General features: G+C 52.8%; 4 protein-coding genes across 9 annotated transcripts in view; 3 read left to right on the top strand and 1 right to left on the bottom strand.

Moving 5' to 3' along the window:
• GLYR1 (glyoxylate reductase 1 homolog) overlaps positions 1–2,829 on the top strand; it is a 36,419-nt gene extending 33,590 nt beyond the window's left edge. For both annotated transcript variants that reach the window (XM_060031688.2, XM_060031683.1), the window contains exon 16: positions 635–2,829. In XM_060031688.2, the coding sequence (XP_059887671.1) occupies positions 635–709 (75 nt within the window). In that variant the 3' untranslated portion in view covers positions 710–2,829. The remainder of the gene's footprint in view (positions 1–634) is intronic.
• A 364-nt stretch (positions 2,830–3,193) lies between these two features.
• ROGDI (rogdi atypical leucine zipper) lies at positions 3,194–9,413 on the top strand. Of its 3 annotated transcripts, XM_060033030.1 has the most exons (11): positions 3,210–3,429; positions 3,501–3,572; positions 4,253–4,335; positions 4,560–4,614; positions 5,338–5,418; positions 6,197–6,292; positions 7,534–7,632; positions 8,009–8,122; positions 8,198–8,247; positions 8,360–8,486; positions 8,796–9,413. In XM_060033030.1, exons 1-11 carry the CDS (start codon positions 3,385–3,387, stop codon positions 8,835–8,837), a joined length of 864 nt encoding a protein of 287 aa, XP_059889013.1. In that variant the 5' UTR covers positions 3,210–3,384; the 3' UTR covers positions 8,838–9,413. The 3 variants fall into 3 exon arrangements, with proteins under 3 accessions (XP_059889015.1, XP_059889014.1, XP_059889013.1); XM_060033032.1 differs by lacking the exon at positions 7,534–7,632 and having other exon boundaries at positions 3,194–3,429; positions 4,565–4,614; XM_060033031.1 differs by lacking the exon at positions 7,534–7,632 and having other exon boundaries at positions 3,202–3,429.
• Positions 9,414–9,650: 237 nt separating this feature from the next.
• On the bottom strand, positions 9,651–10,783 carry SMIM22 (small integral membrane protein 22). Of its 2 annotated transcripts, none has more exons than XM_060033029.1 (4): positions 10,465–10,783; positions 10,094–10,255; positions 9,931–10,016; positions 9,651–9,819 (listed from the first exon to the last, which is right to left on the bottom strand). In XM_060033029.1, the coding sequence occupies exons 2-4, from the start codon at positions 10,227–10,229 to the stop codon at positions 9,778–9,780; spliced, it is 264 nt and encodes an 87-aa protein (XP_059889012.1). In that variant the 5' UTR covers positions 10,230–10,255; positions 10,465–10,783; the 3' UTR covers positions 9,651–9,777. The 2 variants fall into 2 exon arrangements, with proteins under 2 accessions (XP_059889012.1, XP_059889011.1); XM_060033028.1 differs by having other exon boundaries at positions 9,653–9,819; positions 10,469–10,783.
• A 5,796-nt stretch (positions 10,784–16,579) lies between these two features.
• On the top strand, positions 16,580–26,823 carry SEPTIN12 (septin 12). Of its 2 annotated transcripts, XM_060033026.1 has the most exons (9): positions 16,580–16,745; positions 19,174–19,299; positions 19,378–19,459; positions 21,064–21,201; positions 21,335–21,455; positions 21,552–21,647; positions 25,591–25,687; positions 26,325–26,376; positions 26,460–26,823. In XM_060033026.1, exons 1-9 carry the CDS (start codon positions 16,583–16,585, stop codon positions 26,677–26,679), a joined length of 1,095 nt encoding a protein of 364 aa, XP_059889009.1. In that variant the 5' UTR covers positions 16,580–16,582; the 3' UTR covers positions 26,680–26,823. The 2 variants fall into 2 exon arrangements, with proteins under 2 accessions (XP_059889009.1, XP_059889008.1); XM_060033025.1 differs by lacking the exon at positions 21,064–21,201 and having other exon boundaries at positions 16,583–16,745; positions 19,378–19,456.
• Positions 26,824–27,936: the final 1,113 nt, after the last annotated feature.

Raw genomic sequence — 27,936 nt, 5'->3', positions numbered from 1 at the left:
CTGTTAATTGCCAAGCACCATGCTAGGCTCTGGGGACACAGGGTGCAGCCCCTTCTTTTCCTTATGGAGCTTACATTTTAATGGAAGGAGGCACAAAGTAAGCACATAAATGTTTAAACAAGTAAGAATTGCAGAAGGTTAGAATTATGAATAAAGTGGAACAGAGTAAAGGGATGGAGGTGGCTGGGTAAAGTGGTGCAGCTGCTGCTTCAAATGGGATGGTCAGGAAAGGCCTTGGAGCTGATTGGGAAGGAGCCAGCCAATGCTGAGGGAAGGACAGGGACAGTGGCCCAGAGAATAACATGGGAAGTCCTTGGAGCAGGAAGGAACATGATTATAACTACTAACAATGCTGAGCCCTGCCTCTGAGCCCTTTATATTCCTCACTCCATTAATCCTCACAATAACCCTGTTACCTTCTCCATAAAGTCAAGAAGCAGTGGTGGAGACACAGAGAAACTGAGGCACTTTGTCCAAGGTTAGGCCAGTCAGTGGGTGATCCAGGAGTCACGCCCAGACAGCCTAGACTCCAGAACCTACCTACCTAACCACATCGAGAACCGCCTCTCAGAAGCAGATCTGTGTCTGTAAGTCAGCTTTGTGGCCAGACTAAGCCCATGTCGTTTTTTTCCAGGTGTACAAAAGAGCCAAGGCACTGGACCAGTCTGACAATGACATGTCTGCCGTGTACCGAGCCTATATACACTAAGCCCTTGACCCCACCCCCACCCCCCCATCTTCCCTCTGACCCCCTCTTCCTCACATGGAGTTGGGGTCCTGGGACTTAACTCTGGACCAGTCCACCTGTCTCCATCTTCTTTTTTACAGACTTTGAGACTTGCCATCAGCACAGCACACAGCGTCGCTCCTCCCCTAGAGGTCCTGGAGAGGGGAGGGGTGTCAGCAGGATTGGCCTGTGGGAAAGCTCTTGAGCTGGGCACCGGCCTTGGACTAGGTGGCTGTGTGTTCACACACACAAACACACACACACACACACACACACACACACACACACACACAAAACCCACCATACTGGCTCTCGCCCCAGGATAGAAGCTGCCCAGAAACTGCTGCCTGGCTTTTTTTTTTTTCCCTTTTTCCAAGCTGTCTTATCTCAAACCCCTTCCAGCTGAGGAACTAGAATCAGCAGTGAGAAGTGGAAGCTTTCCCACTGCTTCCCTCACAACGAAGAGGCTGTGGTTCTGTCCACTGGATCCCACGCAGAGAGAGGCTCTGGGCCAAGATGAGCCAGCAGACTGTAAACCGAGGGTCCCATGGGCCCTCCAACCTCAGGTGACCAGCTGATGAGGATTGTCATGTTTAAGCTACCAATGTGCAACCAACTCTCCATAAATGCCTTTGTGAGCTGAAAAGGGATTGGCAGAGTCAAGCTAAGACAGGGCTCTGGCTTTCCAGGGAAAACAGCAAACAGCCCGCCCCTAGGTGAGCTTCACAGAAGCCCTCTCCTCACTGCTGTTCAGCACCTGCCCGGAAGTCACCGTCACTGTGGAGCCTGGGCTGGGATCAGACTTCCTTGCTTTGGTGTAAGGGTGCTCACTCCTCACCAGGCTGTTGTAGTATTTGGATTTGCATTCCAGTCCTTAGGAAGGGGGTCCTGAGGGCCAGCACTGAGGATTGAAGAGGGAGGGGTATGGGGTTCCTTCCTATTTCCATTACGCCACAGACCCTTCACCTGGTTCTGAAGAGCCACTCTGACCCACATCCCCTCACAGCAGTCCCACCTTCTCCAGCCCATCCCTGCACAAGTTCCCTGCATGCCCACCTCTCTCCATTCTCCTCCCCTCCCCCTTTTCTTCTCATGGAGACAGTATTGCTTTCTGTCTCTTCCTTCTTTGGTCTAGACCCAACCTGACCAACGATGACCATTTCTTAGGCTCAGCTCTTGAAACAGGAATGAGTGTCTGCACTTCAGCCAGCAGTTTGGTCTTCGGTGCTTTCAGGGTCCTGGGGTCTGTTGGGAGGGAAGAGGAGAACTAGGCCTGACTGAACCAGAGCTACCTGACCCTCAGAGGCAGATCTAAGACATCCTCGAGACCCTAGCATTTCTCCTTGGATAGGGGACCAGAGGGGCTTGGAATGTGGCATAAGAACAAGGAGAAGTTACCTAAAGGATGTCAGGGTTTTCTCCCTCTGCATGGGTTGGATTTTCCAAAGTCACACCGCAGAAGGTCAGCAATTATAGTGAATATGTGATGATAAACAATGAGGTGGCCACGCTGGTGTGGGGCCCCTCCCCCTCACAGCCTTGGCCCTTTTCCACTGATCAGAACCCAGGTCAGGGGATCTCAGAAGACATGGGTGGAGGGCAGGGGAGATGCCCGTGGTTTTTGGCACAGTTGTTAATTTCACTGGGATTTTGAATTCTTTTCTGTCTGAACACAAAGCCTGTGCTGGTCCTAGCCGGACACTAGGGGGTGGGGGTGGGGGAAGATGCTGTAATGAAACTGGTTAGTCAATGTTGTCTTAATATTGTTGACAATTCTGTAAAGTTCCTTTTTATGAATATTTGTTTAAGCTATTTCACCTTTGTTTTGAAATCCTTCCCTTTTAAGGAAAAAATGTGACACTTGTGAAAAAGCTTGTAAGAAAGCCCCTCCTCCACCACCCTTTTTTTTTCCTTTAAACCTCCTTTAAATGACAAATCTTCTAGGTAATTAAGGTTGTGAATTTTTATTTTTGCTTTGTTTTTAATGAACATTTGTCTTTCAGAATAGGATTGTGTGATAATGTTTAAATGGCAAAAATAAAACATGATTTTGTGCAATTAACAAAAAGCTACTGCAAGCAAAATAAAAACGTTTCTTGTTAACACAACTGTGACCTTGGCGGTGGTCTGCGCCCAGACATCGAGCGCCGTGCGGTGGTGGGAGGGGTAGGGCCCGGCGTGGAGCGGAGCGGCGGCCTCTTCAGCACGGCGACGGGACTGTAGGGTCCACGCGTTAGTCCCTCCCGGACCGACGGAACTAGTGGGCCGGAGGCGAGATCGGGCGGAAACAAGGTTCCCCGTCGGCCAATCGCCGGGCGCGGCGAGAGCAAGCTATCGGGCCGGCCAATCGGAGAGTGTGCGCGGAGCAGGGCGCCCTATCAGGGCCGAGAAGGGGCGGGACGAGCGTCCCCGGCGCTCCGGCCCGACAGTAGCGATGGATACGGCGCCGGAGTGCTCAGCGCCCGCGGTTGGTGCGGGCGGTGTGCCGGGCGAGCCGGAGCAGGCGGGTTCCGGGGCGCTCACAGCGTCGCGAGCTGGAGGCGGGGCGGGCGCCCGCGCAGCCAATCGGCGGCGGGGGGTGGGCCCGGGCGCGACGGAGGACTGAGCGGCGAGCGGACGGCGGGCCGGTGACGGTCGCTGGGCAGCGAGCGGCGGTGATGGCGACCGTGATGGCAGCTACGGCGGCGGAGCGGGCGGTGCTGGTGAGGCTCGCGGGCGGGGTGGGGCGGGGGTCGGCGGTCCCGGGCAGCTGACTACGGGCCTGTCCCCGCAGGAGGAGGAGTTTCGCTGGCTATTGCACGACGAGGTGCACGCCGTGCTGAGGCAGCTGCAGGACATCCTCAAGGTAACGCGCCTTGAGGGCCTGTGCGGGCGCCCACCCTCCCTACCCTCCCCAGCGCGGCTCCTTCCCCGGCCTCCCGCGGCTGCCGCCCGAGCGCCGACTGTGTACGCAACGCGCGGTATTCAGACCAGGCCCTGCCCTCAGAGGACTTAAGAGTCTAGCCGGGAGGCAAGCAGTAGCAGATAATTACCCAATTCCACAAGCAGCCCTGTGAGCGCGGCCCCGGGGGTCGGGGAAGGCCTCCTTTGGAATTGACATTTAACCTCAGATCTGAAGGACCCAGCATTTTGACCTCAGCCAAGTACTCGATCTCTCTGGGCCTCCCCTTTGCCAGAAGAAGATACTAGTACCGGCCTCAGGGCTGTTGTGATAAAATAAAGCCAATAGAATCACAAAAAAATGTCCAGGCAGTGCCTGGTAAAGCCAAAATTGTTGGTTGCCATGACTACTGTCTCCCCTGACTTTGCTCCTCACTTCCAAACCTTACCCAAGCCGGGAGGGTATCTCTCGGTTCTCTCCCCCGGGTTGGGCACACAGTAAGCTCCCAGGGAGTGTGGAAGGAGCAGGTATCGGCTCAGGTAGGACCTGAAACTCAGGCTATGGGGGAGGGGCCCTGGGAGTGGGGCTCCTGGACACATGGCTAGGCTGGAGTGGGTGAGCTCTACCCCAACTCCCCTCTGCAGGAGGCCTCTCTCCGCTTTACTCTGCCGGGCTCAGGCACCGAGGGGTTCACAAAGCAGGAGAACTTCATCCTGGGCAGCTGTGGGTGAGCTTGGGCTGGGTTGGGGGTGGGTTCTTGGGGAGGGGTTGGGATACCCTCTAGGACAGGTGGCACAGCCCTGCCCTGCAGACTGATTTCAGCTCCAACGTCCAGAGGATATGCAGTGGGACGGGCTGGACCATCCTGTGACAGCCAGGGACGGCCTGTTGGGAGGATGGGGTGGTGGGAGGGGCAGCCGCAGGCGCTGCTCTGACTCCCACATGTTGTAGCACAGACCAGGTGAAGGGCGTGCTGACTCTGCAAGGGGATGCACTGAGCCAGGCGGTGAGTCTCCCGGCCCCTCTCCCCTTCCCATGCTGCCACAGGACCCAGTGGGGAAGAGCGTGGGGGCCTCCTGCTTATCCCAGCTCTGCCGCCAGCCAGCTGTGTGACTCTGGGCAGGATCCTTGACCTCTCTGGGCCTCAGTTTTCTCGTTTGTAAAATGACACCCTCCCTAACCCGCTCATGAGATTGGTGTGTGGCTTCAGTGACAGGTGCAGGAAGGGGGGAGGAATGCTTTGCACACAGCGCTACCTGGCCCTACCTGGATTCTGGGCCCCAGGAAGCGTGGGCATTGGCAGGATTAGGCTGGCCCCAGATCAAAGTGCAATCAGCCAACATCTGAGCTCCAGCTGCACTTGACCCTGTGGCAGGTGCCAAGGCCTGGAGGAAGGTTCCTCTCCTCGGGTGGGCGTTCTGTCACTTGGCATGTACACATGTTTTCCGTTTGCCCACAACTACACGCTTCCTCCCAGACGAAGCCGCCTTCCCCTTTCTTGGCTCTTTTCCCTTTCACTTCTCGTGGTTCCTCTTGGGCCTGAGTTCGTTTCCTGACCTCCCTGTTCACTCCCCAAATGGCCAGGGTGTTGAGAGGCCCTCTGCCCCATGTAGTGGCTGTGGCCTGAACCACCATACATACCCCATTTCTGCCGCCGGCTCAAGGGCTCAGAGTGGCCAAAAGCAGGAGGGCATCCTTCTGCCCAGCTTATCCTGCTCTTGCCCATCAGGACGTGAACCTGAAGATGCCCAGGAACAACCAGCTGCTGCACTTTGCCTTCAGGGAGGACAAGCAGTGGAAGCTGCAGCAGGTAACCGGGCCCTTCCCCAGCCACGACTCAGGGGCACAAGGGCAGGCAGGGGCAGCCCCTTGCAGCGCTGAGGCCTCCTGGGCTGGCCACTGTGGGGACCTGCAGCCACAGCAGGCTTGGGAAGGTGTTTCCTAGCAGCACAGCTGTGGTGGGCAGTGCCTGGTCTCCTAGCCTGTCCTATGTGTAGGCCCCCAGCCCAGCGGGAACTACAGGGATACCCTGAACAAGTCACTCCCTGCCCAGAGCTTCCAGGGGCTTCCCCTGGCTTTTGGAGACCAAGTCCATGCTTCCTAACAGCACCTATGTGATTGGGCCTGGTTTCTGTCCCCTCCTTCTCTCCTCTCACTGGCCACCAGCTGTTTCCACCTCAGGGCCTTTGCTCGGGCTTGTCCCTCTGCCCGGAGTCCACTCCCTCAGCTTTTCTCATCAAACGAGTGTCAGCTCAAGAGTCGCTTCCCTGGAGCCTCTCCCTCACCGCGCTCATCACCCTGTTTGTTTCCTTGTGCAAGTTGCACCGTCTATTACCTTGTGCCTTTACTCTATTATCCTCTGTCCTCCTTTGGAAAGTGAGCCACATGAGGCCAGGGACCAAGCCTGACTCACAGCACCCAGCCAGGGCCTGGCCCGAAGGCGGCACCCACCCTGCCCCTCCTAGGAGGATAGGCCCTCAGGGTGGGGGTCCGTAGGCTGGGGCCCCCAGGGACGTGGCTGCTGTGAAGCTGGCTCCTCTCCCTGCCGAGGCCCAGCCCACTAACTGCTCATTGGGTGCTGTTTTTAGATCCAGGACGCCAGGAACCACGTGAGCCAAGCCATTTACCTCCTTGCCAACCGGGAGGAGAGCTACCAGTTCAGGACAGGAGCAGAGGTCCTCAAGGTGAGCTGCCCGTAGGGATGGGAGAGCCAGGTTCCCTGACCTCTGACTGGGCCCCTGGAGAGCTCTGCCCCCACATTCTCAGGTGTAGCCAGTGGTTGACCCTTCACCTCTCAGTATATACATGTCCATCCAGCCACAGTTGAAAGGCTCACAGCCCAGGCTCCAGAAACAGCCCTGGGCTCTGATCCCAGGGCCCCCACTATGAGCTGTGCAACCTCAAGTCACTCACTTAGCTATTCTGTGCCTCAGTAGCCTCACCTGTAAAAGGGGGACAAGCTGTAGTGACTGCCAATCGTGATGATGCAGGTAAAGTGATCTCTAGTAAACGCTTGGTAAACAGTAGCTACAGGTTTTAGTACCAGCAACAGAAAAACTTTTGTAATTAACAAAGTGAATTCATGTGGTGTGGAGAGACAAAATGAGCTCAGATGCCCTGAGTTCATGCTTTAGTTCTGCCCCTGACTTGCTGTGTGTCCTCAGGTGGTTCACCTATCCTCTCTGGACCTCATGAAAATTTGAAACCAGATGGACTAAAGTCTTTCTCAGAACTGTGACCACTCTCTGGGGTGTAATGTGCAGCCCCCATGCCTCCACCCAGTAATTGTGCCTTTCCCTGGAGCCAGGTGACCCCAGCACCATGGCAACAGCTGGATGAATGGCTGGAAGCAGTGGAAACTGGGGCTCTGAGTTCGAGCCAAAGCTTTGCTCCTTGACAAAGGGAAGGGATGAGTGCATATGGTTCCACCGTTCCCTAGCTGTGTGACCTTAACCCTTTGGAGCCTCAGTTTCCTCACCTTTGAAAATGGGGCTGGTGTCCACCATAAGGCCTCAACTTAGCCATCCCAATTCTTCTTTGAGGAAGCCCTCCGTGGCCCCTTGCACCCAAGCTGAATTAGAGTCCCTTCTTCTAAGCTCCTTCATTGCCTGTACCCTCATCCACCACGCCCTCGTGCCCCTGGGACTAACTTCTGGTATCTTCTATTCCCCATTGGACCAATACCCAGGATCCCATGCAGTAGAACCTTCTGTCCTGCCCCCGACCCCCAGCTGGAGCCCAATTACCTGCATCTTTAACAAGCCCCGTGCTGCAGGGGTTCAGGCCCTAGAGACTGTGACCTCCATGGAAGGAGCTAGGAGCTACCATAATTTTGTTGCTACTGACACAGGGGTGGGGAGGGGGAGGGGATCAGGACCAGGCCCCGCTGCCCTCACAGCGGCTGTGACCAGCCCCCTTCCCCCAGCTGATGGATGCCGTGATGCTGCAGCTGACCAGAGCCCGAAACCGGCTCACCACTCCAGCTACCCTCACTCTGCCTGAGATCGCTGCCAGCGGCCTCACGGTCAGTGGTGCCTCAGGCCGGCCCCTGCTCCAGGAGAGGCAGTCCCCACAGAGGGGCCCAGCTCGCGCCCGGGAGGGACACAGGGGTGCCAGGAGGTCCTGCAAGCCCCAAATTGTCGACAGAGTCCTATGTGCAGTTTTCTGGGATGGGGTCCTTGGCTTCCATTCTGCATCCCCCAGATATGTACCCCCCTGATCTGGATCAGTGGGTCCCAAGCCCAGTGGTGCAGGAAGCTATCTGTGGTACCTGAGAAGACACTGGAAGCCCCAGTCCATGGGATGGGGACTGGGAGTCCCCGGGGTGGTTGGAGGGGCGGGCGTGAGATGTGCCTGCTCAGCCCTCATCCCCCTTGCCTGCCCGGCCCCCCTCCCCACAGCGGATGTTCGCCCCCGCCCTGCCTTCCGACCTGCTGGTCAACGTCTACATCAGCCTCAACAAGCTCTGCCTCACCGTGTACCAGCTGCATGCCCTGCAGCCCAATTCCACCAAGGTGAGCACCCCACCCACCCCATCCCTGCCTGCCCTAGGCCCCAGGCCTGACCCAGTCTGATGTTCTTCTGCCTAGAACTTCCGCCCAGCTGGAGGTGCCGTGCTTCACAGCCCCGGGGCCATGTTGTAAGTACCCTGCCTGGGAGGGGTCCCTGGAGCGCCCTCGCCCGTCTGCACCTCGGGGGATGGGGTCCTGGCCGGCTGAACTGCCCTCAGGGACCCTCCCATCTCCCCGCAGCGAGTGGGGTGCACAGCGTCTGGAGGTGAGCCACGTGCACAAGGTGGAGTGTGTGATCCCATGGCTGAACGATGCCCTCGTCTTCTTCACCGTCTCCCTGCAGCTCTGCCAGCAGCTCAAGGATAAGGTAGGGACATGGGGGCGGTCAGGGCCGGGCTGGGCCTCACGCAGATTAGGCCAGCCAAACAGCAGGTTGTTTAGCCCCTTCTTTTTTGGGGCGGCACACCTCTAAAGGGCCCCCTAATCTTAAGATCTGTCGTACCCTCTGCACACCCCAAACAGGTGGGCCATGGTGTTGCTTGGCAACAGTATCCTCTTCCTGACACATGGCCCTTGGATGACCTTCAAATCTCACCTGGGTCACAGAGGGTGCAGCAGGGGCCAGATCCCCTAGCACCACCACTCACCATGTCCCCCCATCTCCCTCCTTCCCCAGATCTCTGTGTTCTCCAGCTACTGGAGCTACAGGCCTTTCTGAACAGAGCGCCCAAGAGCCTGTCCCCCTGGGAATGGCCCCTGCCCAGGGAGTCCCTGTTCCCCCCCCCCACACACACACACACACACACACACATAAACACACACGCACGCACCCACACACACAAAGTGCCGACCAGAGCTCGGCACTGCGGGCTATTTATTTCCCTCTTCACCCTGCCCTGCCTGTCACATCTGCACAGATGGGACTGAACACTGGACCCACTGGGAGGAAGTGACACTGGCGTGCTTTTTGTTTTGAATGGGGAGGTCAGGAAGGCGGAGCTTCAAGGTAGCCTATAGTCCAAGCCCTGCCCTCGCCCCAAGGCAGGAACCTTTGGACTCAGGCTGGGGCCAGGCCCAGGGCTCTCCTTCCTCCCCTCTTCGCAGCCTGTCCTCCAGGATGGCAAGGGGCAGCCACACACCCCCTCCCACTGGAGCCTGAGGAGTGGGTGGTGGCCCTAAGCTCTGAGTTGGGGAAGGAGGACAGAAGCTGCCCACCATGAGCTGTAGTGCCCTTGACTGTGTTCGCTTGGCAACCCTGGCAGGGCCTTCAAGAAATAAAGATCATCCGACTTTGCCTGGAGCCCTTCTGTCTGTCTGTCTGTCTGTCTGTCTCAGTAGGGACCTGGCCAGGGGTCCCTGTTAGTCAGGAGCTGGGCCGAGTACCCAGTGACTGAACCCCTGGCCTCCAAGGGGCCGAATGGGATGGTGAATGGGCAGCCGCTCGGTGGCTGCAGCACATCACCCGAGGTCTCCTGGTGACAGTCATGCCATCTGAAGGTTGTGAGGGACACAGGGGGCATCTGGATGAAGCAGTGGGGGCCTACACTGCCCACCGTGACAGGAGGCTCAGAATACACTCCAGACTCAGGCTTTGGCTGAACAAGGCATTGTTATTGCTGCCCAGCAGGACAAAGGCAGGGGAGCAAGAACTCTCCGCATTAAGGCTCCAGGGCAAGGTTATCAAATCCCCCGGCGTGTTTCTGCAAGAGAGGCACACGGGCTGGTGGCTTCACTCCTCGGCCCCCGGCCCGCCCCGCCCCACCCCACCCCACCGCCACCTTCTCGGCCTGGCCCTGGTGCTCCGGGCTCACCTTCTGGGACCTGGAGGAGTGGCTTTGGCAGCAGCCACAGCAGCAGCAATGGATGCAGACGACCAGCAGCAGGAGCGCCACGACGCCTGTGGGCAGGATGGGTATCCAGATATGGCCCTCGGCCTGGGAGGCTGCCGGGGGCCAGAGGCCAAGCCACACTCACCGAGGAAGACGAGGAAGATGATGAAGGCACCGGTGTCCCACTCGGACTGGAACAGCTGGTGGCTCCACAGTTTCCCCAGCACTTGCTGGGCTGTGGCGCTCAGCTCCTGCTCCACATCCTCCGTTAACAAGGCCATCTCAGCTGGATGGTCCTGGGCACCGCCTGCTCCAGCCCCCCCAGAGGGCCACCTCAGAATCCTGGGGCTGCCGCATCCCTGCCCCCCTGCACTGCAGCCCTGGCCCTGCCCTCCCACACCACCCCTCTTGGCCCCAGCCCCTACCCCAGCCTCTCTTCCACTTCTCTCCTGGCCCTGGCCTGAGCAAGCTCCTCCCCGCCCACTCCCCCCAGCAACCCCACCCCTGGGCCCCCACCTGCCTTGGAGATCTCCCAGCCAAGCAGGTGCTAGGTCCTGGGAATACAGACTACTTCCTGCTTCCGGGTCCACATCACCTGAGGCCTTGGCAACCAGCCCCGCCCCCCACGAGTACCCCAGGGCCCATGGGGGCACCGACTGAGCTCAGGTGAGTCAGCAGGTGCAGCACGGAAGGAGGAGCCCACAGGCCTCTCGGCCTCTTCATTCCAGAGATTTTTCTCAATAGACCAGACAGCCAACCTGGAACACAGCAGACACTCAGCCGCTGTTGCCTTCATGAATGAAGAAAAGACAGAAAAAAATGGTGGCAGGTTGGAAGGAGGAAGGGAGGTGAAAAAGAAAGGAGGGGAGGGAGGGAGGGGAGGGAGAAGATGTTTCTGTTCCACCTCCCTTGCCTGGGCAGCGACTGTGTTCCTGGCAGCGCAGCAGCAGCAGCCTTTGGGGTCCTTCTCTATTCTAATCCTCACAGTGATGCTTGTGAGACGATGGTTATGGTCGCTCAAATGAGCTCTCTCCCCAGAACTTGGAGCCCAGGGCCCCTGACACGGCACCTGGAGCTGTCTCGCCTCCCCCCTTACCCCCAGGCCCTGGGGACCTGCTGTAAATCAGGTGGACACACCTTCTTATCCTTGTGGGGCTTACGGTCTCGCTGGGAAAACATGTCGGCTAATGTTAGGCTCTGTGCCTGACGCTATACAGGCACACTTTACTGCACTTCACAGATGTTGCATTTTTGATAAATTTAAGCTTTGTGGAACCTTGAGTTGAGCAAGTCTGTCGGTACCATTTTCCAACAGCATTTGGAAACTTTTTCATTTTTATTATATCTGTTACGGCAATCTGTGAGGGGTGATTTTTGATGTTATCATTGTAATTATTTTGGCATTTTTTAGCAAACTAATTTTTAGTCAAGGTACGTACGTTGTCTTTTTTAGACACAATGCTATTGCCCACTTCATAGACTACAATATAGTGTAAACAACTTTACATGCACTGGGAAAGCTGTGTGACTCGCTTTTTTGCAATATTCGCTTTATTGTGGTGGTCTGGAACTGGACCCACAATATCCCTGAAGGATGCGTGTACCTAATGTATTCCTCATGGAAATCCTAAAGTGGGTATTACTGCTATTCCCATTTTACAGATGTGAAAACTGAGGCCTTGAGAAGTTCAGCAGCTAGCTCAGGTCACACATGTATTCATTTCCTGTTCTTGCTGTAACATACTACCATAAACTTAGTGGCTTAAAACAATTCAAGTTTATTATCTTACAGTTCTGGAGGTCAGAGTCTAAAATGAGTGGGCAGGGCTGTGTTCCTCCTGAAAGTCCTAGGGGAGAATCAATTCCTCAGCTTTCTTTTTTTTTCTTTTAATTTATTTAATTTATTTATTTTTGGCTGCGTTGGGTTTTCGCTGCTGCGCGCAGGCTTTCTCCAGTTGCAGCAAGCGGGGGCTACTCTTCGTTGCGGTACGTGGGCTTCTCATTGTGGTGGCTTCTCTTGTTGCGGAGCACGGGCTCTAGGCACGCTGGCTTCAGTAGTTGTGGCACTCGGGCTTAGCAGTCGTGGCTTGCGGGCTCTAGAGCACGGGCTCAGTAGTTGTGGCGCACGGGCTTAGTTGCTCCACGGTAAGTGAGATCTTCCCGGACCAGGGATCGAACCTGTGTCCCCTGCATTGGCAGGCAGATTCTTTTTTTTTTTAACATCTTTATTGGAGTATAATTGCTTTACATTGTTGTGCTAGTCTCTGCTGTGCAACAAAGTGAATCAGCCACACGTATACTTACATCCCCATATCCCCTCCCTCTTGGGTCTCCCTCCCACCCTCCCTATCCCACCCCTCTAGATGGTAACAAAGCACTGAGCTGATCTCCCTGTGCTATGTGGCTGCTTCCCACTAGCTATCTCTTTTACATTTGGTAGTGTATATATGTCAGTGCTACTCTCTCACTTTGTCCCAGCTTACCCTTCTCCCTCCCCATGTCCTTAAGTCTACTCTATGTCTGCGTCTTTACTCCTGTCCTGCCCCTAGGTTCTTCAGAACCTTTTTTTTTTTTTAGATTCCATATATATGTTAGCATACAGTATTTGTTTTTCTCTTTCTGACTTACTTCATTTTGTATGACAGGTTCTCCGTCCGTCCATCTCACTACAAATAACTCAATTTCATTTCTTTTTATGGCTGAGTAATATTCCATTGTATGTATGTGGCAGGCAGATTCTTAACCACTGTGCCACCAGGGAAGTCCCAGTTCCTCCGCTTTTCCAGCTTCTAGAGGCCACCCACCCACATTCCTTCGTTCATGCCCCACCCCCATCACTTCCACTTCTGCTTCCATCCTCACACCTTCTCTGGCTCTGCTCTTCCTGCCTCCCTCTTATAAGGACCCCAGTGATTACACTGGCCCACAGGATAATCTCCCCATCAGAATCCTTAATCACATCTGCAAAGTCCCTTTTGCCACATAAGGTAACATATTCACAGGTTCCCAGGGATTCGGATGGGAACTCTTTGGGCACCATGATTCTTCCAACCACACCTAGTGAGCAGAGAAGTCTGAACTGGAACCCAGCCGTCAGATCCCAGAGCCCTTGACCACCATGTAATACAGTCTCCTGTGCTGGGATCCCCATCTTACACCCTCCATCCCCTCCATTCCTGTTCTGAGATCTCAGATTCCTGTTGCCCAGGGAGGGTAACTTTGAAATGACTTCTATTGCAAAAGGGGGTAGAGACGCAGCCACTGGGGAAAACGGTCCCTTGAAAAGTTACGCATAGTCTTATTATAAGACCCAACGATTCCAATCCTAGATACATATACCCAAGAGATTAAATCATGTCCACGCCGAAACTTGTACACAAATGTTCACAGCAGCAGTTTTCATAATAGCCAAAAAGTGAAAACACCCCAAAATATCCACAAACTGGTGAATGAATAAACACATTATGGTCTCTCCATGTGGTGGAATATTATTCAGCCATGAAAAGGAACAAAGCACTAACACATGCTACAAAGTGGATGAACCTTGAAAACATGATGCTGAGTGAAAGAAGGACAAAAGGCCACATAGTATGTGACTCCGTTTATATGAAATGTCCAGAATAGTCAAACCGATAGAGACAGAAAGTAGTGTTTGCCAGGGTCAGGGGGATGGGGATAGGGTGCTTAGTGGTAATGGAATTTCCTTTAGGGGTGATGAACATGTCTTGGAACTAGGTAGCAGTGGCAGATTTGCAACATTGTGAATATATCAATACTAAATGCCACTGATCTGTTCACGTTAAAATGGCTAGCAGTTAATTTTCATGTTCTGTGAATTTTACCTCAATTGAAAAATGAAAAGCGGGGAGGGGGGATGGTTTAACAACTGTGGCCCCTGCCCACCCCTTGGCCTGGCAGAGTGGGCAGGAGCCAGTCCTCTCCTCTCCCCACTGACCCTCAGTCTTCCTGTCCAGATGCCCAGGTGCCTCATTTCTTGTTTATTCTCATTAAAGAAAATCTGGGATATTCCAAGTCATTAAAAGACAGAAAGCACCCATAGAGCCCCTTGGACCTAAGCAGAGCAATGATGGGATAGAGGCCATGGCAGGATGCATTTCAGGCCAGTCAGACCTCGGACTTGGATCTTGCTCCCAGCCCTTAACATCCACCCGTGTGTGACCGAAGGCCCACCCCCTGACCCCTCTCTGCCTCAGTTTCCTCATCTGTAAAGTGGGTGTATGGAGAGTATTCCCCCTTCTCAGGCTGCTGAGGATTGAATGGAATAATTGATGTAAACACTCCCTTGGCACAATGAATGCACTAAATGGTTGTGTATTACTCTCACCCAACCTGTGGGTACGATTCCCTCCAGTCTTGATTCTTTGGATACATTGGGTTCACCTGCCATCCACACTCTGCTCACTTTACCCTTGGCTTTCCCCAGTCCACATGGCCAAGAGCGCCTTGAATGGTCCTGCTTTCTGCAGACCTGATCCTCCAGTCCGCAGTCCCTGTGGGCATCTTCCCCCCAGGTTTCCAGATCCTACATCACTCACACGTGACACCTCTCCTAGAGAAAGTGTTTTCTGGGCATAGAGGCTTATTTCCTTAGGAGACATTCCCAGAGACGGAATCTCCTCTTGTGCAAGGTGGGTCTCCGTGTCAGCAGCGCTGTTTGGTCATCCGCACAGAACGTTCTCATCTGCGTTGATGAGGAGGCCAGCCTTGCCACGTCCCTCAAGAGCTGTGGCGTAGTTTGAGAGAGTTCTCCAGCAGGAATGGCACACGTTCAGGGCAGTCTCTGCCCAGGGTCCTGCCCAGCCCCACTCCTGGCCTCCAAGCCTGGAAAGTGAAGTTTAAGCCTCTGTCTTCAGATGTGTAGAAAGTGGGGGAGCAGAAGGGCATGGGCAGGGAGGGACAGAGGCTGCTGGGGCTCAGGACAGTTGAGCTGAGCAGATCGGGCAGAGTTGCTGAGTCCTGGTGGGCAGAGTGGGGGCGGCAAACCACCACCTGCTTTTGTAAATAGTCTGATACGCAGCCACTCCCGTCCATCTACTTTTGGTTGCTTTCCCAGTGCAACGGCAGAACCGAAGAGTAGTTGCAACAGAGATCTTATGATTAGCAAAACTTAAAATCTATACTATCTGGCCTTTTACAGAAAACATTTGCCAACATCTGAAACAGAGGATTGCTTAGGGCTTGCAAACTCAGGTGCCAGGAAACAGGTGAGAACGAAATAACTGAGATGAACTTGGTATAGGAAACATCTTATTAGGGAGACATTAGGGAGGGGTGAGGGCTATGGCAAACTGGAGAGCACATAGCCCATCTAAAGGGGGCAGCTAGGGAGTTCCCGGGTGGTCCAGTGGTTAGGACTTGGCGCTTTCACTGCCAGGGCCCGGGGTTCAATCCCTGGTCAGCAAACTAAGATCCTGCAAGCTGTGTGACGTGGCCAAAAAATAAATTTAAGAAAAAGAAAAGAGGGCAGCTTGTGTCAGCTGTAGGCTGGACCCAGAGTTGCCAAGGCTTATAATCTCTGAGATACACCAGAAATCTAGAGGTTTGTGTGAACAAGAAAAGAGGCTGCAGAGGGTGAGCATGTGGACACAGATCCCAGCCCTGCCACTTCCTCACTGTGTGACCTTGAACCACTTTCACTCACTGGACTCTCTGATCTGTAAACTGAGGGGTAGTAGCTGCACTTACTTCACAGGACTCTGATGATTATTAACAAGTTAACATCCTAGGGCTCCTAAAACAGTCTTCTGCACGACAAAACTCTGGCTATATTGGCAGTTTAAAACACTACGATGCCAACAATGGACAGACCGAAGAAAACACATGGATGTTGTACTTTCTGGCCATGGGTCACAGGTTTGCTTCCCCAACAGAGAGGTTAAGGGGCATGAACTTGGAAGCAGAGGGACTGGCTGCTGCCCAGAGCTGCCGCTTAACCAGCTAAGTGACCTTGGGCAAAGGTGCTTCCCCGGGGCGGGGGCAGGGGGTTCCTGTCTATAGATCTAGGCCGGGGTCATTGTGAGGGTTATAGGGCAGTGACCCGAAAGGGCCTGGTGGAGTAGCTTACCTGTCCCTGTTCTCAGCCCCCTGTTGCAGAGGAGCCCCCAGGTAGGGTCACAAGAAGGGGGTGGAGCTCAGGTTCTTCAGTTAACTGTCACCCTCTCCCCTCCCCCTCAGCACATAACCAGGGTCTGCCAGGACAGGGCAGCCCCCCAAGGCTCCCACAGGGATCCAAGGCCACCAGGTGCCACATGAGTCTGCTTCTCTCCCTCTCTGTCCCCCATGGGTCCAGCCCCTGAGTTTTGCCAGGCCGGCCACACTCTACTGCAGGAGAGTCTGAGTGGGGAGAGAGAGATCCCTGGGGCTGGTGCATATCAGAAAGCGGGTTCAGTCTCCCCTGAGAGGCAGCTCCCCCAGGCACCCCTCGACAAACCCCGTGGGCAGTGGGGACTTGGGGGATGCATAGGTGAGGGGGCATGAAATATGGGAGTGCCTGGGAGCAGATCTCAAGAGTCAGGGTTCAGAAATGAGAACTCGGGTGGTCCCCCTCTGGAGCCCCAGCGACTCCCTTCTCCCCACCCCACCCGGATGACAGGCATCGTTGTTCCTCAGCCCCATGGACCCCCTGAGGCAGTCCCCCTCCCGCAGCTCGTCACGGGCCTCCAGCCCGAGGACCCTACCCAGCGAGATGCTTGGTTACGTGGGCATCGAGGCCGTGCTGGACCAACTGAAGATCAAGGCCATGAAGATGGGGTTTGAGTTCAACATCATGGTCGTTGGTGAGTGAGGGGCCTCGGGCTCACAGGAGGACAGACCAATGGACGCCACCCTGTGGGCCTGGACCTATCGCCTCTCGGAGCCTCAGCCTCCCCATCTGTAAAGTGGGCCTGATAGTCGTACCTCACAAGAGTGTTGTAGGTGGAAATCTGGGAAACACTGAATTGTGAAAAGACAAAAATCACCATGAAGCCCCAACCAAACGCAAACAAAGCAATAAAAAGGGAGGCCATGTATGGCAGGAAGTAGGGAACACCAGACTCATCCTGGTCCCGAGCCTTAACAACCCCCAGTGTGTGACCTGGGACAGGGCCTTTGACCCCTCGCTGCCTCAGTTTCCTCATCTGGCTTAGCACAGTGCCTGGCATCTAGGAAGTTCCCCGTGGGTCAGTTTTATCTGGAATTGCATTTTTATATATGCAAAATTAATGTTGTAGGTCAAAAACTACGCTTCTCACAAAATAAACTGGATATAATGGAACATAAAATGTCAGAGTGTGTAGCACCAACTAAGGGCATTATTCTAAGGTGGGGGTACCCAACAGAAATGTCATAGAAGGGGACTTCCCTGGCAGTCCAGTGGTTAAGACGCTGCACTTCCACTTCTAGAGGCCCGAGTTCAATCCCTGGTCAGGGAACTAGGATCCCACATGCCACGTAGCGTGGCCAAAAAAAAAAGAAAAGAAATGTCATAGGAGCCACATACATAATTTTAAATTCCCTAGTAGCTTCCTTTAGAAAAGTAAAGAGAAACAGGACAACTTACTTTTAATCGTCTTTTTTACTTAAACCAATACATTCCAAAAATACTATCATCTCGACATGTAATCCATATAAAACATTATTCATGCGATCATTTACGTTGTTTTTGTCATAACAAGTCTGCAAAATATGGTTTATTCTTTTACACCAACAGCACATCTCAGTTCAGATTGGTGTATGGCCATACTGCCAGTGGCAATAGCCAGGTGTGGCTCCCATATTGGATAGCAGAGCCCAAAGGACAATTTCAGTTCTTTTTTAATTTTTTAAAATTTATTTATTTTTGGCCACATTGGGTCCTCATTGCTGCGTGTGGGCTTTCTCTTTGGTTGCGGTGAGCAGGGGCTACTCTTCACTGAGGTGCGCAGGCTACTCATTGCGGTGGCTTCTCTTTGTTGTGGAGCATGGGCTCTAGGCACATGGGCTTCAGTTGTTGTGGCTCGCGGGCTCTAGAGCGCAGGCTCAGTAGTTAAGGCGCACTGGCTTAGTTGCTCTGCGGCAGGTGGGATCTTCCCAGACCAGGGCTCGAAACCGTGTTGCCTGCATTGGCAGGCGGATTCTTAACCACTGCACCACCAGGGAAGTCCCAGTTTCAGTTTTAGACCCAAAAGTGTGTCCTGCCCTGTGATGTAGGATGTTTACTACTGCAGGGCGTGGTCGACGGAGTTTGAGAAGCCTGCACAACACGGAGAATGGGCCATCTACAAGCTCAGGCAGCATAGGGGAATCTCACTAAAAGAAGCCAGACATGAAAGAGCACGTGCTGTGTGATTCCCCAAGTAGAGGGCGGGCAGCGCTGCTCCCTACCGATGATGTCAGAAGAGTGGCTGTCCCTGGAGCTGTGTTAACAGTTACTGCGAGGAGGCAGGAGTGGTCTTGGGCGGAGCTGTGTGTTCTGTCTCTTTATCTGGTGCTGCATACATGGGTGGTTTAATTTGTAAAAATGCATTGACCTGCTCATCAACAGATAAATGGATAAACACAGTGTGGTCTATCCATCTGATGGAATATTATTTAGCCATGAAAAAGTATGAAGTTCTAGCACATGCAACAGTGTGGCTGACCCTTGAAAGCATTATGCTGAGTGGGAGCAGCCAGATACAAAAGGACAGTTATTGCAAGATTCCATTTATATGAAATGTCCAGGGAATTCCCCAGAGGTCCAGTAGTTAGGACTTGGCACTTTCACTGCCTAGGGCCCGGGTTCCATCCCTGGCTGGGGAGCTAAGATCCCATAAGCCAAGTGCCGCTGCCAAAAAGAAAAAAGAAATGTCCAGAATAGGCAAATCCATAGATAGAAAGCAGATTAGTGGTTGCCAGGGGTTGGGGGGAGGGGGAATGGGGACTGAGTGCCTAATGGATATAGGGTTTCTTGCTGGGGTGATGAAAATGTTTTGGAGCTAGATAGGGGTAGTGGTTGCACAACACTGCATGTACCCAATGCCACTGAATTGTACACTTTCAATGGTTAATGTTAATTTTTTATTATATGAATTTTGCCTCAGTAAAAAATGGGGGAAGGCATTGAACTGGAGACTTATGATAATACGTGCTTTTCTGTATTTGTTATACTTAGAAAACAGTTTACTTTCCAAAACCATTTATTTAAGAATTTCAGAAACATGCCTAACGCATCCACAGTTGTTGCTGCCGTGTGATTACTCACAGGACAGAGCGGGCTGGGCAAGTCCACCATGGTGAACACACTCTTCAAGTCCAAGATGTGGAAGTCCACCATGCCGGGCCTGGGGGTGCCCACACCCCAGACGCTGCAGCTGCAGTCTGTGACCCACGGTGAGTGAGCACCCCCTCACCCCACCCCCACCCCACCCACCCAGGCCCACTCCCAGCCCCTCTGCTCTCCCCCTACAGTCATCGAGGAGAGCGGCGTGAAGCTTAAGCTGACAGTGACTGACACACCCGGCTTCGGGGACCAGATCAACAACGACAAGTGGTAGGTCCTGGCGGGGAGGTGGGAAGGGCAGAGCCCTGGCTGCCCCTGCCCCTGCCCCTCCGGTCTCTGGGAAACATCCAGGCCTGGAGCCACCTGGCTGTGGCATCTTTGAGGCTCAGTTTATTCGTCTGTACAGTGGGTGTGTGCAACTCTCCCCCCAAGATCAAAGGAGTCAAGTATGTAAAGGTCTTAGCTTGCTGCCTGGAAGCACTCGATAGAGGCTATGGTATGGCAGGGGGATAGAAGCCCACACTACAGAGTCAGGACCCCTGGGTTTGACCACTTCCCAGCTGTATAACCTGGGCCTGGCCACGCAAGCTCTCTGAGCCTCCTCTTCCTTCTTCGTAACTTGGGGGTGACGACATCCCCTTTGCAGAGTTGTTCTAGGCTCTCAAGGAGATGAAACACAAACACACACACACACACACACACACACAATCGGGACTGGCTGCACAACTTGTGGGGGCCTTTATTCAAAAATTACTAAGGGGCTTCCCTGGTGGCGCAGTGGTTGAGAGTCCGCCTGCCGATGCAGGGAACACGGGTTCGCGCCCCAGTCCGGGAAGATCCCACATGCCGCGGAGCGGCTAGGCCCGTGAGCCATGGCTGCTGAGCCTGCGCGTCCGGAGCCTGTGCTCCGCAATGGGAGAGGCCACAACAGTGAGAGGTCCGCGTACCGCAAAAAAAAAAAAAAAAAATTACTGAGAATTGTAAGACCACACCCACAGAGCATTTAGCCCTGTGTGGGCCCTTCTTGGTTCAGAGCCCTGGGTGCCGGCTCCATCCACACTCCCATGAAGCCAGCCCTGCACACAGCACCTCACCGAGCACTTAGTATGTGCAAGCTCTGTTCTACACACAGGGATACAGCAATGAACAGAACTGATGAACATCTTTGTCTGCATGAAATGTATATTGTCATGGGTGTGGGGAGGCAAACAGTGAACAAAATTAATCAGTTTTGTGGAGGGTGAACCTGAACTCTTTATCATCGACACAGGACACTTTCTGGGAGTGAAAGGGGGATGGAGCTGTAGTTGGTGGGGGAGTGCAGTTTTAAGCAGAGTGATCAAGGCAGAGGGCGGCAGGTGCAAAAGCCTTGAAGTGGGGGTGGGGTGGGAGGGGAGGCAGAGCTCAGCAGTGGGATGGGGTAGGGACTTGTAGGGCAACATAAGGTCTTTGGCTTTTCTTTGACCACTGGAGGCTGAGCAGAAAAACGATCTTTTTGGCCGCTGTGTTGACAATAGCCCTGTGGGGGGAAGGGACCCTGGCAACAATTGGGAGAGAGTCCCTGGTGGTTTGAACCAGGCTGCGGCAATTTCTCTCTTTAATGCTCACTCCTCCCCTACAAAGTAGGTGCTCTCTTACTGTCCCCATTTTACGGAAGAGGAAGCTGAGGAAGAGGAAGCAGGGGTCTCTCTGAAGATGCAGGGGTGTCGGGGGCTGGTACTTGGGTGATCAAGGGCCTCAGGTTGTGTGGGACTGAAATTCCTGTGTCCCAGGCAAACGGGGCAATTGGTCATCCTAAGGGGAGAGCACTCAGAGGACCTAGGTTGAGGGGGGCTCCTGGCGAGGTTCTGAGGCTGAGCCATCTCCCACCCCAGCTGGGACCCCATCCTGGGCTACATCAATGAGCAGTACGAGCACTACCTGCAGGAGGAGATCCTCATTACCCGGCAGCGACACATCCCCGACACCCGAGTGCACTGCTGCGTGTACTTCGTGCCACCCACCGGGCACTGGTGAGGTGGCTGAGCCAGTGGGCAGAGGGCCACCTGCGTGGGGAGGAGAAGAAGAGGAGGAGGAACCCCCGGGGTGGGCTGCGGGCTGGCACCCACTCATCGTATGCTCACGGCCATCGCTGCCCTGCCTGAGCAGGCTGCGGCCCCTGGACATTGAGTTCCTGCGGCGGCTCTGCCGGACTGTGAACGTGGTGCCTGTGATCGCCCGGGCCGACAGCCTGACCATTGAGGAGCGAGAGGCCTTCAGGCACAGGGTAATCTGGGCACCTGGGACAAGTCTGGGGTCAGTGGGGGTGTGGAGTGGGGGAGAATGCACAGGTGGGCTGAGGTCATCTGTGTGTGGTCCCCAGATCCAGGAAAACCTGAAGACTCACGGCATAGAGGTGTATCCACAGCAGTGCTTCGATGAGGACATCAATGACAAGATCCTCAATAGCAAGATCCGGGTAGGAGGCCATGGGAGGTGGGGAGGCTGGTGGGACCAAGGCTGGGATATGTGCTTCCCACTCATCCTTTCCATCTGAAGATTCGTCTCTCTCTGCAACTTGGGGAAAGTTCATATATTTCTAGCAGGTATGAATCTCCACTCATCCACAAACTCAAGGTGAGCAAGAAATAGGTCATATCAACAACCCCCAGAATGGGAGAAAATGTTTGCAGATGATATATCTGATAAGGGACTTGTATCCTGAATATATAAAGAACTCTTACAAATCAACAATAAAAGACAAGTACCCCAAGTTAAAAATGGGCAAAGGATTTGAATAGACATTTCCCCAAAGAATTTATACCAATGGCCACTAAGCATATGAAAAATTGTTCAACATCATCAGTCATGAGGGAAATGCAATCAAAACCACAATAAGATACCACCTCACACCCACTAGGGTAGTTAGTATCAAAATGACACACAATGACAAGTGTTAGTAAGGATGTGGAGAAATTGGAACTTTCACACACTTCTTGTGGAAGTATCAAATGGTGTAGCAATTTTGGAAAACAGTCTGGCAATTCTTCAAGGTTGAACACTAAGTTACTATATGACCCAACAATTCCACTCCCCAAAGAAATGAAAACCTATGTTGACATAAAAACTCATACACACATGTTCATAGTAGAATTATTTGTAATAGCCAAAAAGTGGAAACATTCCAAATGTCCATTAACTTGTGAATGGATAAACAAATGTGGTCTATCCATACAAGGGAATATTACTTAGCCATAAAAGGAATAAAGTTCTGATAGATCCTACCCTAACCCTAACCCAATGTGGATAAACCTTGAAAATGTGATGCTAAGTGAAAGGAGCCAGACACAAAAGGCCAAATATTATATGATTCCATTACATGAAATGTCCAGAATAGGCAAATCTATGGAGATAGAAAATAGACTTGTGGTTGCCAGGGGCTGGGAGGTTTAGGGGAAAATGGGGAGTGACTGCTAAAGGGTACGGGCTTTCATTTTGGGATGATGAAAGTGCTCTGGAGTTAGATTTTGGTGATGGTTGCACAACTTGTGAGAATACTGGAAACTACTGAACTGTACCTCTAAAAGGGCAAATTTTGTGGTATGTAAATTATACTCAGTAAAGTTGAAGAAAGAGAGAGAGAGGAAGGAAGGAAGGGAGGGAGGGAGGGAGGGAGGGAGGAAGGGAGAAAGAAAAAAAGAAAGAAAGAGGGAGGGGGAGAAAGAAAGGAAATAGCTCACATCTTCATTTTCTCTGAATCAACTGAATTTCACCTCCAAGCCCCCATCTTCCTGTCCTTGTGGTACATTCTATGTCAGTCTGTCTGGATCCTGCAAAGCACCTGGGTGAGGCCTGGGATTCTTCATCCATAGACACCTGGCCTCCACTCCCTCCCCCAGGGACCCTGCTAACCTACACAGCACTTTAGCTTGAATTAGAAAAAGGCAGTAGGGGCTTCCCTGGTGGCACAGTGGTTGAGAGTCCCCCTGCTGATGCAGGGGACATGGGTTTGTGCCCCGGTCCGGGAAGATCCCACATGCCGTGAAGCGGCTGGGCCCGTGAGCCATGGCTGCTAAGCCTGCACGTCCGGAGCCTGTGCTCTGCAATGGGAGAGGCCACAACAGTGAGAGGCCCGCGTACCGCAAAAAAAAAAAAAAAAAAGAAAAAGAAAAAGGTAGTAGCTTCCTTCACAGAAGGGAGCCTGCATGGGATTTCAGCCCTACACAGCCTCATGGTAAGTTACCTTTGTGCAGTGCACAAACTGCACATCTGTACATGGAAGCCCTGCTTCTTGTCTGGCATCCAGTTTCTCCACACATTCCCTCTTTCCGCTCCCCATTGGAGCAATGAACAGTATTTCCTGTGAAAGGTTCAAAGAGCCTTGACCTTCTGCTTTCTGTCCTGAGGCCAGCAAAGACAGCAGCCTGCTCACAGCTGGAACAGTGCTGGGGGAAATAAAGGAGAATGTATTCAAATTAACCTCTCAATAAATCATCCAGATATATAACATCTATTGAGGGTCAAATATGGGCTGATGCATAATAAGTGTGCAAGAGACAGTTATTATTAGCATCAATTTATTCCCCATCACAATCTAATTCTTAGAAAAACAAACCTACATGCAGCACTTGCCTGTTTAATCTCCACTTCCTGCCACGAATAAGTAAACAACCAGAATTTACAACAGGGCTCAGCAAACTTTTTTTGTGAAGGGCCAGACTATGGTAAGTATTTTAGACTTTGTTGCAATTACTCAACTCTGCTGTAGTAGAATGAAAGCAACATAGACAAGAGTAAATGAATGGCAGGGGCGGTATGCCAACGAACTTGCCTGGTTTGGCCCAGGAACCATAGGTTGCCAGCCCCTGGTTTACAAAATTCTCTCTTTCTTTTTTTTTTCTTTTTAATTTTTTGGCCGGGCCCCGCGGCCTGTGGGATCTTCCCCGACCAGGGATCGAAGCCATATCCCCTGTAGTGGAAGGGCGGAGTCTTAACCACTGGACAGCCAGGGAAGTCCTCTCTCTCTCTTTAAATTTCTTTTATTGAAGTATAGTTGATTTACAATGTTGTCTTAGTTTCTGGTATACAGCAAAGTGATTCAGTTTTATATATATAATGTATATGTATATATATATATATATATATACATGTTTATAAATATATATATGTATTCCTTTTCATATTCTTTTCCATTATGGTTTATTACAGGATTTTGAATACAGCTCCCTGTGCTATACAGTAGGACCTTGTTTTTTATCCAATCTCTATATAGTAGTTTGTATCTGCTAATCCCAAACTCCCAGTCCATCCCTCCCCCACCCCACCCCCTTGGCAACCACAAATCTGTTCTCTGTGTCTGTGAATCTGTTTCTGTTTTGTAGATAGGTTCATTTGTATCATATTTTAGATTCCCACATATAAGTGATATCATATAGTATTTGTCTTTCTCTTTCATTTTTTAATAACTTTATTTATTTTTGGCTGCTTTGGGTCTCCATTGCTGTGTGCGGGCTTTCTCTACTTGCCGCGAGCGGGGGCTACTCTTGGTTGCAGTGCACGTGCTTCTCATTGCGGTGGCTTCTCTTGTTGGGGAGCACGGGCTCTAGGCACACAGGCTCAGTAGTTGTGGCTCACGGGCTAAGAGCACAGGCTCAGTAGTTGTGGCGCACAGGCTTAGTTGCTCTGTGGCATGTGGGTTCTTCCTGGACCAGGGCTTGAACCCATGTCCTCTGCATTGGCAGGCGGATTCTTAACCACTGCGCCACCAGGGAAGTCCCTGTCTTTCTCTTTCTGATTTACTTCAACTAGTATGATAATCTCTAGGTCCATCCATGTTGCTGCAAGAGGCATTATTTCATTCTTTTTTATGGCTGTGTAATATTCCATTGTGTGTATATGTGTGTGTATATATATATATATATGCCATATCTTCTTTATCCATTCAGCTGTCAATGGACATTTAGGTTATTTCCATGTCTTGGCTATTGTAAATAGTGCTGCTATGAACTAAGAAGTGCATGTATCTTTTCAAATTATAGTACAAAATTATCTCTTAACCCTCATGTTAATGGTTGAAGGTGGTAAGAAATTGGGCATGAGCAGTATTATATCACTAATGTAGCTCTGAGTAACACTTGGTTTCCAAGACTTGTTCTGCTAACCCCTTCATTATGCTAAGCCCAAGATTATCCTTCCCAAACATTCACAGAGCCCTGCATCAGTATTGTCATGACTCCCATTTTACAGATGAGGAAACTGAGGCACACTGATTAGACTTTGTGTCTTCTGACTTCAGATATCTGTGCTCCTTCTATCACTTTCTCTCCCCACAAAGGACAGCATCCTGCAGGTTCCTATCTCTGTGTCTTCTCTCTCCACTTCCCGGGTGGGGCCAACCCTCCGATCTTGTCCCTTCCCTGCAGGAACGGATCCCCTTCGCTGTGGTCGGGGCTGACCAAGAGCACATTGTGAATGGGAGGTGTGTCCTGGGCCGGAAGACGAAGTGGGGCATCATTGAAGGTCAGTGCAGGGGCCCTGGCGAGGGCTCAGGGGAGAACATGTTGAAAAGCCCTGTTGCCTTTGGCATCCTTACACCCACCACAGAGCCCAGCACAGGAAACAGAGAGACCTGGGATCAAGTTCCTTTGTGCAGCTCAGAAGCCCCGGGCAAGTTTCCCGACACCCTGGGCCTCAGTTTCCTCACAGTCAAATGGGTATCATTGTAACATCAACCTCATAGGGTGGTTGGAGGGGGCAGAGCCTCTGCTTTGCGTGATACCTGGCACCCAGGAGGCACCCTATTCATTCACTAGAATTGATTGTGGGCCTACTATGTGCCACAGAGCTGACCAGACAAGGACAGGTGGGAAAAGCACAGTGAAGGAAATGTGGGATGGGAGGGGGTACCTGAGGGAGCAGAGGAAGGCCCTGCTGATTCAACAGCTGTTTATAGGAGCCACCTGTACCAGGGGCTGGGACACAGCCGTGAATGAATGAATGAACTAACAAACGGGAGGTGGGCTAACACAGGGAGACGTGGGGAAGGGCTGGCAGTGGCAGGGGGTGTGCAGCATACAGCAGGTGCTTACTCAGTGCTGGCTGAGGGCGGGGCGTGGAACAGAGCCTGCACTCAGGGGTTTGGTGCCGTATCTTGTAGTGGAGAACATGGCTCACTGTGAGTTCCCCCTCCTGAGAGACCTGCTCATCCGGTGAGTATGTGGGGAGCCCGAGGGGCTGCGGGGGCCCTGGAGGATGCCCTGGAAGTCCTGCTGACCTACCACCTATCTCCCAGCTCCCACCTCCAAGACCTGAAGGACATCACACACAATGTCCACTATGAGAACTACCGCATCTTCAGACTGAATGAAAGCCACGTGCTGCCCCGAGGGCCCGGCTGGGTGAACCTGGCCCCAGCCCCGGCCTCTGTCCCTGCCCCCGCTGGCCCCCAGGCCAACCCCGGCCCCTCAAAGGTCGGCGGGTGGGCCAAGGACAACTCAGATGAGGAATGCTGAGCACCGGCACATCCCGGGCCCGCGGGGCTCCCCAAGTCCTGGGCAGCCCCCTGACACACACCTGTGTACTAGAGCATGTATTAAAGGGTGGACATTGCTTTTTATGAAAAGCTGTGCTTTGAAAACAAAAGGTGTTTTGTAAATGACTTCTTTGAGCTATCCTCAAATAAAAGTATTGTTCTTTCTAAAATAGTGTGAGACTCTCAGGTCCTCAGGAGTCTTGAAGACCTGGGAGGGCCTGCCTTGGCCGACCAGCCCCTTCTGCCCCAGAACCAGAGTCAAGTTCCAAATCATGCTCTGCTGTCCGTATCAGGCTCTGACGTCTGTCCCAAAGCCTCCCTCCTGCACGGGGCGTCGTAAACACTTAAAAACTCATCTTTGCCATCTTCCCCAAACCCTGTGCCCCTCACTCCTGCCTTCCCTTTTGCCCCACCCTGGCAGACCAGAATGGTGAGAAAACAATTCCAACTTTGGAGTCTGGCGAAGCTGATATGAAAATCCCCGCCCTGCCATTGACCTTGTGCGATGGGACCTTGGGCGAGTCACTTACTCTTGTGGGCCTCAGTGTCCTCATCTGTAAAACTGGGCTGATACTATCGGTCCCACAGTGTTGTTGTGTGGACAAAACGGAGTGATTCATGGACTGTGCCTGCCACCCCTGGAGAAACAGCACTGAGATGACAGGAACAGCAGAGCCCACGGGTACAGGGCAGAGGCTGTGCCCACAGGGTGTGAGCGCTTCCCAGGACTCTCTGGAACCCTCGAAAGGAAATGGACTTCATGGAAGCCCACACGGTACACCCAAGCTCCCCTAGGGCGCAGGCAGGCAGTGAGCATTCAGTAAGTGACCATAGGGAGCAGCAGTGGTATCCCAGCTGCTGGCCTGCACGCTCCTGGTCACTGGGGCAATCTTTTTCTCGGGGGGTGGCTATTGGTCCTGCTCTCTGCTGATGACTTTACCTCCAGTTTTGGAAGCTCTTTTCATGCCCACAGTGATGCTGCAGCCCATGCTTGGCACAGACTCAGTTGTGTACCCAGTAACGGCCGTGCACAGATTTCTTCTGCATTTCCTGACCTGGGTCAGCTGGGTGAGGGTGAAGGCCTCAGCTGACACGTCTTGGGATTCCCCAGGCCCAGCAAGCACGGATTACAACTCCAGCTCTGCCGCTTTTTAACTGCAGGACTTTAGACAAGTCACCTGACATCCCAGAATCCACTTCCTCCTTTGGAAAACAGAGACAGCATCACCAACCTCCT

This window comes from Delphinus delphis, chromosome 15 (genome assembly GCF_949987515.2).
Source record: "Delphinus delphis chromosome 15, mDelDel1.2, whole genome shotgun sequence".
Taxonomy (NCBI): Eukaryota; Metazoa; Chordata; class Mammalia; order Artiodactyla; family Delphinidae; genus Delphinus; species Delphinus delphis.
The sequence above is the reverse complement of the archived record's forward strand: the minus strand, read 5'-3'. Positions and strand labels throughout refer to the sequence as shown.